We start from the raw sequence: 15,437 nt of genomic DNA, 5'->3' as shown, positions 1-15,437 counted from the left end.
AAGACTGGAGGCTGCAGAGTGCTTAACCTCAGACCTTGCTATTATTTCCGATTGGGGTAAAAGGAACCCTTTGTCCTTCAGTGCCTCAAAAACTCAATTTCTCCACCTATCAACTCGACATAATCCTCCAAACACCTATCCCCTATTCTTCGATAACACTCAGCTGTCACCTTCTTCAACACTAAATATCCTCGGTCTATCCCTAGCTCAAAATCTCAACTGGAAACTTCACATCTCCTCTCTCACTAAATCGGTTGGGCGTTCTGTATCGTCTCCGCCAGTTCTTCTCCCCTGCACAGTTTCTATCCATTTACAGGGGCCTTGTCCGCCCTCGTATGGAGTTTGCATATCACGTGTAGGGGGCCTCCACTCACACAGCTTCTGGACAGAGTGAAGTCTAAGGCTCTTCGTCTCATCAGCTCTCCTCCTCTTACTGATAGTCTTCTACCTCTTAAATTCCGCCGCCATGTTGCCTCTCTCTTTATCTTCTATCGATATTTTCACACTGACTGCTCTTCTGAACTTGCTAACTGCATGCCTCCCCTCCTCCCGCGGCCCCGCTGCTCACGACTTTCTACTCTTGCACATCCCTTTACTATCCAAACCCCTTATGTAAGAGTTAACCAGTATCTTCACTCTTTCATCCCTTACACTGGTAAACTCGGGAACAGCCTTCCTTTGTCTGTATTTCCTCCTGCTTATGACTTGTCCTCTTTCAAGAAGAGTGTATGAAGACACCTCTCCACCTGAAATTGACCTCTCTTTTGGACACTACTATTTTCTGTTGTTGGGAGCGGCAAGTAGCGGGCTTTTTTTCTTATACACTGTTTTTGTTGCCCATGAGCCGGCTCTTTTGTTGTAAAAAAAAAAAAAAGTTAACATGATACTGATTTCTCTTTAGAAACTGCCACATTTATTCATTTAAATTGCCATGCATCAGCTTACATTGGAAGAAAGTGTTTCTCTTGTGTCTGTGTGGTATGCTGGAATGGAAAATGACCCAATAAACAGTAGTAAAGATAACATGTTAACATGATGCAGACTTCTAGGAACTGCCACATCTATTCACTTTAAATGTCATGCATCAGCTTACAATGGCAGAAAGTGTTTCTCTGGTGTGTTGGAGCTGAAAATGACCTAATAAACAGTAGTTGCAGTACAGTACTGTGCAGGCGCAGTGGGATGATTTCAGACTGGGAAAATTTTGGCGCAACGCTGGGTTCATCATTCCCATGTTTTCTCATCCCTTGATGGGGCTTGTTCAGTCCTTTCCACATTTTTGTATGTCAGTAATTGAATATTTAGTATTGATTTTTCTCTGGTAACAATCTAATAAATTTACTAAAATACTGCTAACATTTCTGTTTAGCACAAACTGATTTATCAAGAGTTTCTTTGGTACATTTCATGTTAAATCATTATCCTACCATATTTAATTATTATTCATTTGATCTGCTGCATGTTTATTACATTTCATGATTATGATCTTTTTTACAATTTATCTAAAAAATTTCAGTTAAGTTAGAAAAGTTTGCTTCTCTGCTGAAAGAGTGCGACTGCCATTATGAATGATTATGGCAGTGCTGAAAGCAACACTGCCAGTGACACATCCCCTTCAAATGGAGACCTTAAGCTGGAAGGAGCAAATTCCCTCCAGGAGAATGAAATAAATGGTGAGAGAAACAACACAAAGGTGGAACATGAAGAAGTGGAGAAAAAAGGTGGTCCAGATGTCTATCCGCTCCACTACCTGGTGTGGCACAACAATTACCGCAAGTTGGAAAAGGAGCTTACGGAAAACAAGGTTAGTGTAGCTACATTTTTTTCTATTTGTTGTGAGCATAACCTATGATTGGCACCACAGATTTCTGAACATTGTCCATAGAATAACCCTGGTTGATTAATTAAAAATCCAGATTGGTTCAAATGCCCAGGAATAGCATGAGCTAATCATTAATCTTGCAACATGTTCCACCTGGCAAACCCTTCATGCTCTCTCTTCTGACCACCTTCCCATTTTAACAAATTTCCAACTCACACTCTATCCATACATCTATATGAAAAAACTTCCAACTAACTTAACTTTGGGAGGTGGTGTCCAAGTGGTCATCAGACGTTCATGTGATTTTCCAGCACAACAAGGAGCTGCGCGACCCTCGAGGCCGCACACCCCTCATGCTGGCTGTCACCCTTGGCCACCTGGAGTCCTCAAGGGTGCTGCTGCGGCACCACTGTAATGTCAACGTAGAAAGTTCAGATGGTTGGACAGGTGAGAGCCTTGCATTTACATTGGACTGTCTACACTCTTGGCTGAATGTCTGCATAGTGAACATGGAGGCATACAGACAGAAATACTTTCATTAAATAATCTGTATTATATCCTTAAATTTATCATGACTTCTGCATACAGTTTTTACCCATAGTTTTTTAGTTTATTGACTTTAAGATAGTGTTATGACTAATTTTTTATATAAGAACATAAGAATGTAAAGAGACTGCAAGAAGCCAGTTGGCCTGTACAAGGCAATTCCTATAAGCCTAACCCAACCTTACATCACTATCCATGAATTTATCCAACCTCTTCTTTTAAATGTATCTCTGGTATTGGCACTCACAATATGACTGCCATGTCTGTTCCACTCATCCACGACTATTGGTTCACCAATTCTTGCCTATGTCTTTGTTGAATCTGAATTTATTTAAATTAAAACCACTGCTACGTGTCCTACCTGGTTCTTTTATAGGTGTCGTGCACGAGAGTAACTGTTCACACTTCACAACAGGGTTACTTTGTTTACATTTGGCTCTGGGGGACCGACACACGGAGGCGAAGCTGGAGATGGCTACATTTAGAGGTTACTCTACCTATTATTACCAGCTACCAGAGAATGCAGCAAAGAGATATAAGGAAAACATATATGTATTAGGAAATATAGACCCATATACATTGGAAAAGATCCATTTTGGAAATTATACGTGTAGGTGGTCTCACATATCCTACGTGGATGAAGTTGATTATTTAGTGTTTACCAGTAGTTTTAACACTCGGGAAGAAATAAGGGCAAGGGAAAGCCTTCTCTCAAATATTTTTTTATTGATGGGATGGCGCAGTAAGTGTTGTCTGCTTCAATTAACGGCAAAGCCCTGCTACTGGGCAAGGCACGTCTTTATTATCCTTTGTGTATTAACCTATTTGTAGTATACAGGACCTGAGCTCAAACTTGGACAGTCCTGTTTTCCAATCTATATTTGTCCAACTTTTCCTTCATTTTATGGACACTGCCCACTTCAACAGTGTCTTTGTTTAGTCCATTTCATGTATCCACACTCCTGTATGGAAAACTGTACTTCCTTAAGTATTTCAAATAGTCCCATTCCTCAATTTCTTACTGTGTCCTTTTAGTTGCCTCCTCCCTAACATCTAGATTAAATCATTTCTATTCAACACGTCCATTCCACTTGTATTCCTGTACAATGCTATCAGGTCTCCTCTTTCTCTTCTTTCTTCGAGTGTTGGTAGGCCCAGTTCCCCCAATTTAGTCTCTTACAACAGACATTATAGTTCTGGTACCATCTTAGTTGCAATTCTTTGAATCCTTTCAAGTTTCCCTATGTCCTTTTTCTTGTATGGTGACCAAAAGAACTGCTGCATACTCTAACCTTGGTCTAATCACTGTTGTTATTATTTTCTTCATCATGTCCCCATCCAAGTAGTGAAATGCCACTCTAATATTTTGCAGCAGACTATATGCTTTTCCAAATATCTTATTTATGTGTTTCACAGGTGTTAGTGTTTCTTGTATTATAGTTACTAAGTCTTTTCTTCCTTCACTGTGTTAATGATTGTCCCTCCCATCTTATACACCCCTCAGGGTCTATTATTACTCTTGCCCATTTTCATTGTGTGACACTTCTTTTCATTGAACTCCATTTCCCATTTTTTACTCCATTCATGTATCTCATTTAAATCTTCCGGCAGTTTATTACAATCATCCTCATATCTTATTTTTCTAAGCAGTCTGGCGTTATGTGCAAACATACTCATGTAACTACTTTTTCTGGCATATCATTTATATGTATTAAAAACATTATAGGTGCTAACACTGATCCCCGTGGAACTCCACTTGTGACCTTTCTTCAGTCCGATTTCTCATCTTTCAACACGGTTCTCATTTCTCTCTTTGCTAGGTAATATTTCATCCATTCTGTCATTTTTCTCCCCAATCCTCCTCTGTGTTCTAATTTCCAGAGCAATCTTTTATGTGGAACTTTATCAAATTTCTTTTTTAGGTCCAAAAATATGCAGTCCATCCATACATCTCTCTCCTGCACTATATCTATTACTTTTGAGTAAAAACATATTAGATTTGTGACACAAGATTTACTTTGTCTGAATCCAGATTGACTTTCATTTATTATCTTCTCTCTTTCTAGATGGTCTACCCACTGTCGTTTAATTATCTTCTCACACAACTTGCACATGACGCTTGTTAGCAGTCTATAGTTCAGAGGCTCTTGGTTGTTTCTGGTCTTATATAATGAGACCACATATTATACCCTCTCCCATTTCCACCGGGACTTCCCCAGTCTTGATTGAACAACTTATAATGTCCTGAATTGGTTCTATTAACTCTTCACTGCACTCTTTTAGTAATTGATCTGATATTTCACCTGGACCCATTGCCTTCTTACCACCATTTTTTTGTGATTTTAATAGCCCCAGTATCTCCTCTGTCCACTTTTATGTTTTCCATTCTCTTGACACCTCTCCTCATCCTTCTTTTCAAATTCTGTCTCTTAAGTAAATACTTTTTGAAGGTTTTCATTTAATATTTCACAGATTTCCTTTACATCCTCATAGACTTGGTCACCCACTCTGATTGTATTAACTGCTTCTTTTTTCCTTAATTTCTTATATATGTGTCTATAAAAAAAGTTTCGAATCCTCCTTACATTTTTCTAATATATTCTTTTCATACTTTTTTCTTCTCTCCTCATTTTGGTGTAATAATTTCTAGCTTGTCTATAGCTTTCCTTATTTATGGCATTCCTTCCATAAATAGGGAAGGCTATATGTGTGTGAGTGTGTATTAACCTATTTGTAGTATACAGGGCCTGAACTCAACCTCGGGGAGTCCTGTCTCCCAATCTATATTTCTCCAACTTTTCCTTCATTATATGGACACTGCCCACTTCAACAGTGTCTTTGCTTAGTTCATTCCGTGTATTCTTACACTGGTGAGGAAAGCTGTACTTTTTTATGTCTTTCAAACAAGTTCCTTTTCTCAATTTCTTGCTGTGTCCTCTTAGTTGCCTCCCCCATTTTGTCTTGATCAAGTCGTTTCTATCCAACACGTCCATTCCACTTGTATTCCTGTATAACGCTATCTTTCTCTTCTTTCTTCGAGTGTTGGGAGCCGAGTTACTCCAATCTAGTCTCGTATGACAGGTTTGATGGTTCTGGATAGTTCTATTGGATCCTTTTGAGTTTCCTTATATCGTTTTTTATGTGTGGTGACCAAACAACTGCTGCATTTTTTATTTTTTAAAAAAATTTTACAGCTAAGGAGACAGTTCAAGGGTGTAGAAAAAAATATTAAAAAAAAGCCTGCTACTTACTGCTCCTGAATAGAGGTCAAAAGAGTGGCCAGAAAGAGAGGTCAATTTCGGGAGGAGAGGTGTCCTGATACCCTCCTCTTGAAAGAGTTCAAGCCGCAGGCAGGAGGAAATACAGATGAAGGAAGATTGTTCCAGAGTTTACCAGCGTGAGGGATGAAAGAGTGAAGATGCTGGTTGATTCTTGCATAAGGGGTTTGGACAATATAGGGATGAGCATGAATAGAAAGTCATGTGCAGCAGGGCCACGGGAGGGGGGGAGGCATGCAGTTGGCAAGTTCAGAAGAGCAGTCAGCATGAAAATATCGATAGAAGATAGAGAGAGAGGCAACATGGCGGCAAAATTTAAGAGGTGAAAGACAGTATGAGGAGGAGAGCTAATGAGACGAAGAGCCTTTGACTCCACTCTGTCAAGGAGAGCTGTGTGAGTGGAGCCCCCCCACACATGAGATGCATACTCCATACGAGGGCAGACAAGGCCCCTGTAAATGGATAGCAACTGTGCGGGGGAAAAGAAATGGTGGAGACGGTACAGAACGCCCAGCCTAGAGGAAGCTGATTTAGTAAGAGATGAGATATGATGTTTCCTGTTGAGATTTTGAGTTAAGGATAGACCGAGGATGTTTAGTGTTGAAGAAGGTGATAAATGAGTGTTGTCAAAGAATAGGGGATAGTTGTTTGGAAGATTGTGTTGAGTGGATAGGTGGAGAAACTGTGTTTTTGAGGCGTTGAAGGACATCAGTTTCCTCTTGCCCCAATCGGAAATAATAGTAAGGTCTGAGGCTAAGCGTTCTGTTGCCTCCAGCCTTGAATCATTAAGTTCCTGTAGGGTGGGTCTTCTATTAAAAGAAGTTGAGTAATGCAGAGTGGAGTCATCGGCGTAAGAATGGATAGGACAGTTCGTTTTGGAAAGAAGATCATCAGTGAACAACAGAAACCTTGGTCTAATCAATGTGATTATTATTTTCTTCATCATGTCCCCATCCAAATAGTAAAATGCCAATCTAGTATTTTGCAGCAAACTATGCGTTTCTCCGAATATCTTATTTATGTGCTTCTCAAGTGTCAGTGTATCTTGTATTATGATTCCTAAGTCTTTTTCTTCCTTCACTGTGTCAATGATTGTCCCTCCCATCCTATACACTCTACAAGGTCTATTTTTACCTTTTCCCATTTTCTTTGTGTGACATATCTTTTTGTTGAACTCAATTTCCCATTCTTTACTCCATTCATGTATTTCATTTAAATCTTTCTGCAGTTTATTACAATCATATCTCTTATTTTTATAAGCAGTTTGGTGTCATCTGCAAACATACTCATATAACTCTTTACTTTTTCTGGCATATCATTTATGTACCGTAATACCTCGGTTGATGAGTGCCTTAGTTTACGAGTGCTTTGATTTATGAGCAAAAATATTAATAAAAAATTGCCTTGGTTTACGAGTGGTGACGATGTATGAGCATCCTGTTTGTACAAGTCAAAGACAAGAGCGTGGGTTCCTTTTTTTCACCACAAGACGCTCAGAGCGGAAAACAATGGGAATAGAGTCTTAAGCTGGTGTCACACTGGACCTTTTTCCTCCAACTGCATTGGCTGTAGGTGCAACTGGCAACTCCAACTTTTCTGAGTGTGCGTAACACACGACCAAGGTTGGTTGCCTGTATCTACAACATAAACAAACCAGACACCCTGTATCCACATGGTGCCATTTGCAAAAGTTAGGGCTGTTGCTACAGTTAAATTGAAGGAAGAAGCAGTTGTGGGTACGATCATGGCTTCAAAGAGGGAGGACAGGGATGTTTACCTAAACCAACTACTCACTCCCAGTTGGGTGATGGGCAACCGCGGTTGCTCCTAGTTCCAACGGTTGGAGTAAAATGCCCAGTGTGACTCCGCCTTCAGTTTGCGTTGTACACTCTGGATCTGGATCATAATGCACATGGCACCTTTCAGGTGCATAACACGCATGTTCACGGAGGTAGCAACTGTGCATTCATTTACGCTTACATTGGTGCTCTAGTGTGTGATCTTTGTGCTTTCAGCACTATTATTTATGTATTATTTACATATTATACTATATAATTTATATTATTTATATTTAAATTATTATACTATATTATATATATTATTTTTATTTGAATTATTATACTATATTATTTATATTATTTATAATTGCTATTTGTTAGTGAAATCATTTTGATTTTGTATAAAATAATTAATTATGTAAAATGGTTCTTATTTTAATGTATTTGAGGGATATTTAATGGGATTCACATTAATTTAAATGGGGAAATTTGTTTTGGTTTATGAGTGTTTTGGTTTGCAAGTAAAATTCTGGAACGAATTAAACTCGTAAACTGAGGAATGACTATATTAAAAACATTATTGGCACTAACATTGATCCATGTGGCACTCCCCTCGTGACCCATCTCCAATCTGATTTTTCATCTTTTAACATGGTTATCATTTCTCTGTCAGGTAATTTTCATCCATTCTCTCATTTTTCTCCCTAATCCTCCTCTATGTTCTAGTTTCCACAGCAATCTTTTATGTGGAACTTTATTGAATGCCTTTTTTAGGTAAAAAATATGCAGTCTGCCCATCTGTCTCTCTCCTGTACTATATCTATTACTCTTGAATAAAAACATTAGATTTGTGACACAAGATTTACCCTGTCTGAATCCAAATTGACTTTCATTTATTATCTTCTCTCTTTCCAGATGTCCCATCCACTCTTTTAATTACCTTCTCACACAGTTTGCACATTACACTTGTTAGGGAAATCGGTCTATAGTTTAGAGCAGTGATTCTCAACCAACCAGGGTTCTGCAAGAAATCTTGAAAAAAATATATATTACAAATGACGGTGATCTGAACTTACTCAACTCGAATAGTAACGGCCTGAATCTTATCCTCAGCCATTCAGCCAGGATATATATATATATATATATATAATACATATATATATATATATATATATATATATATATATAACATTATGCTGTAGGTTGGGGTTTCCCGAGATATGAACAATTATTTCAGGGGTTCCTCCAAGGTGTAAAGACTGGGAATCACTGGTTTAGTAGAGGGTCTTGTTTATTTCTGCTCTTATTTAGTGGGACCACATGTGCCCTTTTCTATTGCACCGGGACTTCTTCAGTCTTAATTGAACCACTTATAATGTTATGAATTGGTTCTAGAAACTGTTCACTGCACTTTTTCAGTGATATTTCATCTGGATCCATTGTCAGCTAGTGATTTCAATAGCTCCAGTGTCTCTTTTTTATCCACTTTTATGTTTTCCATCCTTTTGACACCTCTCTAATCCCTCTCTTCATATTTTGTCTCTTGAGTAAATACTTTCTGAAGGTTTTCATTTAATATTTCACAGATTTCCTTTGCCTCCTCATAGACTTGGTCACCAACTTTGATCGTATTTACTGCTTCTTTTTCCTTAATTTATAATTTATGTGTCTATAAAAAGTTTTGGATCCTCACATTTTTTTATATTATTTTCATACTTTTTTTTCTTCTCTCCTCACTTTGGTGTAATCATTTCTAGCTTGTCTATAGCTTTTCCTGTTTATGGCATTCCTTCTCCTTTTTAAGTTTTTCCATGCTTTATCCTTCTTTTTCTTTGCTTCCAGACATCTTGTATTAAACCACTCTTTTTTCCCTTCTTTTCTTTATCACATAGTAAGGTACCCACTTTACTACAAATTCATTATAAGTTTTAAGAAAGTAGTCATATTTTTGTTGTACTTTTCTCGGCTCTTTCATTTCTGTCCAATTTATGCTGCTCAAAAAAGGCTTTCAAATCACTACACCTAGCTTTATTGTAATTTCTTTTCTCCTTATGGTTCTCTAATCCAGTCTCTTCACATTCTTCATCAATTTCTATTTGTAATATTTTATGGTCACTTTCTTCCCAATGGGCACTCTTGTTACACTTCACTTAACAAGTCTATTCCTTTAGTAAAAATCAAGTCCAATTACATTTTTGCTATTTCTAATAATATCCTCTAATGTTTTACTCGTACCTTCTAACAGGTTGTTATACATTACACTTGCCCAGCTTGCTGTGTGTGGGGCTCATATGTCACCATTACTGTTAGTTTTTCACTGCATTTCAACTGTAGTAGAACACTTAAAATTTCTGTATTTTCTGCTCCTGTTCTCACTTTTATCATTTTTAAATCTGTTTTGACCAGTATCACCACCCCTCCACCACTCTTTCCCATTCTGTCCTTTTTATATATATTGTAATTGCACTCCTCTTCCCACCATTTCTGTTCCTTTTGCTAGTTTTGTTTCAGTGAAGCACATTACATTTACATTGTTCAGGTAGTCTTTAAATTCTAAGTTTTTTATACAAGTTTGTCGACATTAGCATACATCAAGGGGAGTGGACGCTTGGGAAAAATCATGTTTTGGGGTCACACTGGCAAAACTGAGACAAAAATACCACAGTGTACCCTAATTCTTTACAGTTTTCTCTCAAGTTACATTGCACATATGGCCATTATAAATGCTTTAAAAAAAACTTCTAATTATAGTGGTTTATTGGGAGTGCCCGCTGTCTTGAGACCAATAGGAGTCGTAATAGACGTTGTTTACTCCTAATTTGTTGTGTACTATTTAGTGTTTCTGTCATATTTCCTAAAACAACACATTATCATAATATTCGGCAACATCACAAACCCTCTTGCCCTCCCTCACTCACAGTGAGACTTTAGAGCATTCAAGAGGACTCTACAAGGACTTCAGATCCAGGAGATTCGCCGAACAATGCCACAGTATTAGAAAAAGAAGGAGAAAGTCAATGGTGAAGACTACGAGGTAGGGGGAATTTAGTGCGAAAACTTGCAACACCCCGCCTGTTTGTGATAATAATCTGCGAGTCCCCAATATACTTTAGTATTAGGGACCGAATGTCATTCCAATCAAACACAATGAATATCAATAAATAATAATAGCTAATAACGCATTATGGCATCTCCATGTCTATACTACATGCCGCAGTACGCACAAAAAGACACTCCTCAGCCATTTTTCTCAAAGCATAAATTATTGCACTTTCAGCAATAATATCGACACTACTGTTCAAGCAATCAAAATTTGGAAGATACCTCAGGATAGAGAAATGGTAGGAGAAACTTTCCACTGTGCAACATATGGGAAAATGTATTAATTTTCTTATATGGATTTTTTTATTAAAAAAAATTGATGAAAAAAAATGCAATTTATTTCTAGACAATGCAAAAATATAAACAAAATATTAAACATTGGAACTTTAGTATTTGATACAACAAGTAGAAGGCCGCAATTACAATGCCATAGTGTGAAAAGTTATTTCAATATTATTTGCTAAACATTCTGTTAAAACGATCTAATTTTTATGTAAATGAATTTTTGCGCAAAAAACATTTGGTCAATATGGATGAAACTTGCAGGTTTTCTTATTTAAATCAATTGAATTCATGTGTAAATTCATCAGCAAGCTACTGTGAAATATTTTTTTCAGGCGTCCACTGTCCTTAAGCCAAGCTTTTTCGTTCCCATCTCTTCCCTATTGCTGCGGATTTTTACTAGAGCTCTTCCTTCTTCCTGATCCACCACTTCATCACTGTCGTTTCACACTCAAAAAAAACTTTCTTTTTCTGACTCCGTTCTTTCTTAATTTCTTTGCTTTGCTTCGACCACAATTTCCCTCATTTTAACTTTCCACTGTGCTCATATTTTTCTTATGTTTGTTTCTCTTTATTATTCTATACCTTTTAGTATTCCACTCCGACTTATGATTGTCTCAGCTGTTGTTTGTAACTTTAACTTCAGCTTGATTGGTCTATTTTTTCCTTCCTCATATTTTCCGTCTCGTCACCTCGTCCACCTCCTCTGTCAACATTCCGGCATTTTCATCTAAGCTTATCAGTATTTCTTTCGCTTAATTGATATCAGATTTCTCTCTCTCTGTGCCGTCTCTTCTCTAACACCCATGATTATCACACTCTGACTTTTCTGTCAATTCTCATACCAAGTCTTCCTTATTTCTCATTACCTGGACAACCTCACGCTCCATCTTCACTTTTCTTTCCCTTTCTTATTGTTTCAAAATTTCTTTGAAACTTCCTTTCCCTTTTTCATTTTCTTTTTCTGTGCATTTATTTCCACATCAACTATTTTTTTAATCTTATTTTCCACGCCTACTTCACCTTCACCATTTATTTCCCTTTACCCTTTACAATATTTCTTCCTTGACCACCGCCTTTATCAGGTCATCAGTGTTATCCTCTCTGGCACTTCCCTTTTGCAGTTTTTCATTCTCCTTCCTTAGTTTTCTATCTTCACTTCATGCTACCAATTCTTTTTTCAGATCATCGACGATGTTTATAAATTTCCTTATATCTTCCCTTAGTCCCCTTACCTCTTTATTTGAAGCTTCTACCTCTTTTTCCAGTCTTCTCAACTGGGGAAATAATCCCGGGGGCATTTGAGCTGGTGAGAAACCCGGGAAACCATGATGATCAGAATAGTAATTGTCCAACTCGTAAACTGTCTCTTCTCCCTCCACTTTGCCCTGGTAACTCTGGTTTGACAACTTTATCACGTCTTGATGCTTTCCTTCATTTTTTATGTCATTTTTCCCTTTGGGAGACAGGACTTATCCTAAGGTTCCCCCACAACATAGGCAAATAATTCGCATTTCCTGGTCTTTTTAAGCAGGCAGTAGATGACCAGTGGCGTTGATGTTTACTCCACGGATGGTGGCGGTGGTGTGTGTGTGTGTGTGTGCATGTGTGTGTGTGTGTGTGTGTGTGTGTGTGTGTGTGTGAATTATTTCTTAAAATATGGTCTAGGGAGGGGGGTTATATCTAGGGATTCCTTTCTGTTTATCACATTTTGGCAGCAGAGCACAGGTCAAGTATAGTTAGGTTAGATTTAGTTATATTAGGTCAGGTTAGATTGTATAAAGTAAATAGTTTACCTTCAAAAGATGGAGTTAAAAGGTAGAGAGAATGCAACTGCTCAGGGTAAAAAAAAGTGATTCATCAATCAAAGGAATGGTGTGAGCTGTGTGTGTGTGTGTGTGTGTGTGTGTGTGTGTGTGTGTGTGTGTGTGTGTGTGTGTGTGTGTGTGTGTGTAGTTTTACCTATTTCTGTATTTCTCGACCAGTCCATAAACTCATGTGTCCCAAATTTGAAGGCTTTGTCTTTAAGCTCCTTGGCTATTCACCTTTGTCAGTGCCAAACCAGCCCACCCTGGGTGGAGGAACATAACCCCTAATTAATACTGGGTGTTTATGCACTGCTGGTTGGACAGGTGTGTAAATTTTTTCTTTTCTTTCTTTATTTTTACAACTTACATATTGTAAATAAGTACATATATGTCGATGAGCGGGCAACGGCCCGCCGCTGGGGGGAGTGTCAGGGCCACCCTGGTGGCTGGTTGGGTCACATCACACACCAGGGGGAGTATAGCGGTGTGCGGTCAGCGTGGAGGAGGGGCAGTCAGCACCACCTCCAGGAGTCGCGGTAGTGTTGTCTGGGCCCGCCGGAGCACAAGGGCGGCTCTCGCCTCCTCATCCTGCGGGTCCTCGGTGGGCTGCTGTCTGAGCTGGGCCGTGGCAGGGCAGTACAGCAGGTAGTGGACCAGGGGGCGATGAGCGACGGCCTCGCAGTGCTCACAACGCCGGCCCGCGAAGTCATTCCTTATCTCCTGGAGCGTGCAGTACCCAAGCCGGAGGCGGTGCAGCGTCACCTGGTCCGCCCTATCCAGCTCCCGGCCGGGGTGAAGTGGCTGGTGGTCGGTGGCCCTGGCGTACCAGGCCCCCTGCCACGAGTGCCGCTCAGCCTGCCTGTGTAGGTCCTCTGCGGAGCCGGCGGTAGCGCATCTGGCCTGCACTTTAACCTGCTGCAGGCTGGGCAGGACATTGCTGGTTATGGCTGGCATGCTGGTGGCTGCATGGGCCTCTGCATCGGCTGCCTCGTTCCCACGCAGGCCTACGTGGCTGGGCACCCAGTTTAGTTTGACGTGCCGCCCCTGTGCGGCGATGCTCTGGGTAAGGCCCAGGATGGTGGTGACGAGCCGCACGTTGTCAGCCGGTGGACGCCATTGCTGCAGGACCTGCAGGGAGGAGCGGGAGTTGGTGTGCAGCACGACAGGCCCCTCCTGGTGCTGCAGGGCATGCTCCAGGGCATGCTTGATGGCCAACAGCTCAGTTTGTAAGGTGGAGCAGTGATCTGATGTCCTCCATGACAGCGTCTCTCTGCCGGTGACGACCGCCGCGCCTGTCGCGCCTCTCTCTGGGTCGACTGAGCCATCGGTGTAGTAGACGGCACAGCTCCCCGCGTTGGCCTGAGCCACCACCATGAGCGCGTGCTGCAGGAGTTCCCCCTGTGTGCACCGCACCTTGCTGGCAGGCAGCTCTCTTATGATGATCTCGGCGGTTGGGGGCTGCCACGGAGGTGGCGGCTGGACGGTCAGGCCCCTCCCGCCGCAGGTGGTCGAGATGGGGTAGGGGGCTGGCAGCCTCAGCCACCTTCAACAGCCAGGTCCTGCCGGTGAACAGGTTCCACCTCTGTGGCAAGACTCTGCAGAGCGCCGCTCGTGCCACCGACTCCCTGTCTTTGTGGAGGGCCTTGGCCACTTGGCAGGCGACGATCTGCTGGACCCTGCTGGCCAGGGGCACGAGGCGGGTCTCGCTCTGCATTACACCGCTGCTGGCCCAGCCCGGCGCCCCGAGCATGGTCCTCATGGCCTTGTTTTGGACTGCTTTGATCCTCCTTTGCTGTGTGGGGGAGAGCGCAATGAGGACAGGCGCACTGTAGTCAATGAGTGCCCGCACAGCCTGCATGTAGAACAGACGCAGGACTGGAAATGTGGCGCCTGCATGAGTTCTTGTCATGGCCCTCATAACGTTCAGCCTCGCTTGGGTCCTCTCCCTCAGGTATGTGGCCTGCTTGATGAAGGACAGGCCCTTGTCGAGCCACACCCCCAGGTACTGGTAGGTGGGGATCCAGGCCAGCCTGACGTCTTGTATAAAGAGTTGGGCGTCCTTGAACATCATGGCCCTAGACTTCTCAGCTGATACCTTGAGCCCCAGCTCCCTGCATTTTTCGCTGACAAGATCAAGGGCCTGCTGGGCCCTGGCAACCTTGTTGCCGGGACCGGTGACGACCAATACAAGGTCGTCGGCGTAGCTGAGAAGAGCGGTGCCCTCCCGGAACGGAACATGTTGAAAAGGGAGGACTGAGGATTCCGCCCTGTGGTGTGCCATTTTCCAGCTCCTGATAGGCGGAGCGCAGCCCCTGGAACCTGACTCTGGTGCGCCTGTGCTGGAGGTAGTCCTCAATCCAGGAGATGAGCCGTCCCTGGATGCTCTTGCGCACGAGCGCAGCAAGGATAGCGTGAGCGCTGGCAAGCTCGAACGCCTTCTCCAGGTCCAGGAAGACAGCAACGGCAGGACGGTTGTCGACGAGGCTCAGGAGGGCCATGATGCTGTCAGAAGTGCCCACTCCTCTGGTGAAGCCAAATACGTGCGGGTGCAGGGGCCCCAGGCACCACTGCAGTCGAGTGAGTATCATCCTCTCCGCAGTCTTGGCCGTGCAGCTCATCAGAAAGATAGGACGAGGCATGGTGGGCTCCCTGGGCTTGGGTATGGGCTGGATGTCCGCTGTCTTCCACGCGATGGGAAGGCGGCCTTCCCGCCAGGAGTGGTTGATGAGGGCCAGTACTGCCTCATCTCCGGCAGGCCCGACCTGAGCCAGCATGGAGTACATGATGCCGTCGGCGCCAGCCGCAGTGTCTTGTCCCTTCC

The 15,437-nt window shown here is 41.9% G+C and overlaps 1 protein-coding gene across 5 annotated transcripts in view; it reads left to right on the top strand.

Moving 5' to 3' along the window:
* LOC126981591 (ankyrin repeat domain-containing protein 13D-like) overlaps positions 1 to 15,437 on the top strand; it is a 55,024-nt gene that overhangs the window by 9,835 nt on the left and 29,752 nt on the right. For 3 of the 5 annotated variants that reach the window (XM_050833017.1, XM_050833015.1, XM_050833016.1), the window contains 2 exons: positions 1,517 to 1,804; positions 2,134 to 2,269. In XM_050833017.1, the coding sequence (XP_050688974.1) occupies positions 1,565 to 1,804; positions 2,134 to 2,269 (376 nt within the window). In that variant the 5' untranslated portion in view covers positions 1,517 to 1,564. The remainder of the gene's footprint in view (positions 1 to 1,516; positions 1,805 to 2,133; positions 2,270 to 15,437) is intronic. The other 2 variants (XM_050833020.1, XM_050833018.1) reach the window with 1 other exon arrangement.

Source organism: Eriocheir sinensis, chromosome 48, assembly GCF_024679095.1.
Source record: "Eriocheir sinensis breed Jianghai 21 chromosome 48, ASM2467909v1, whole genome shotgun sequence".
Classification (NCBI taxonomy): domain Eukaryota; kingdom Metazoa; phylum Arthropoda; class Malacostraca; order Decapoda; family Varunidae; genus Eriocheir; species Eriocheir sinensis.
The sequence above is the reverse complement of the archived record's forward strand: the minus strand, read 5'-3'. Positions and strand labels throughout refer to the sequence as shown.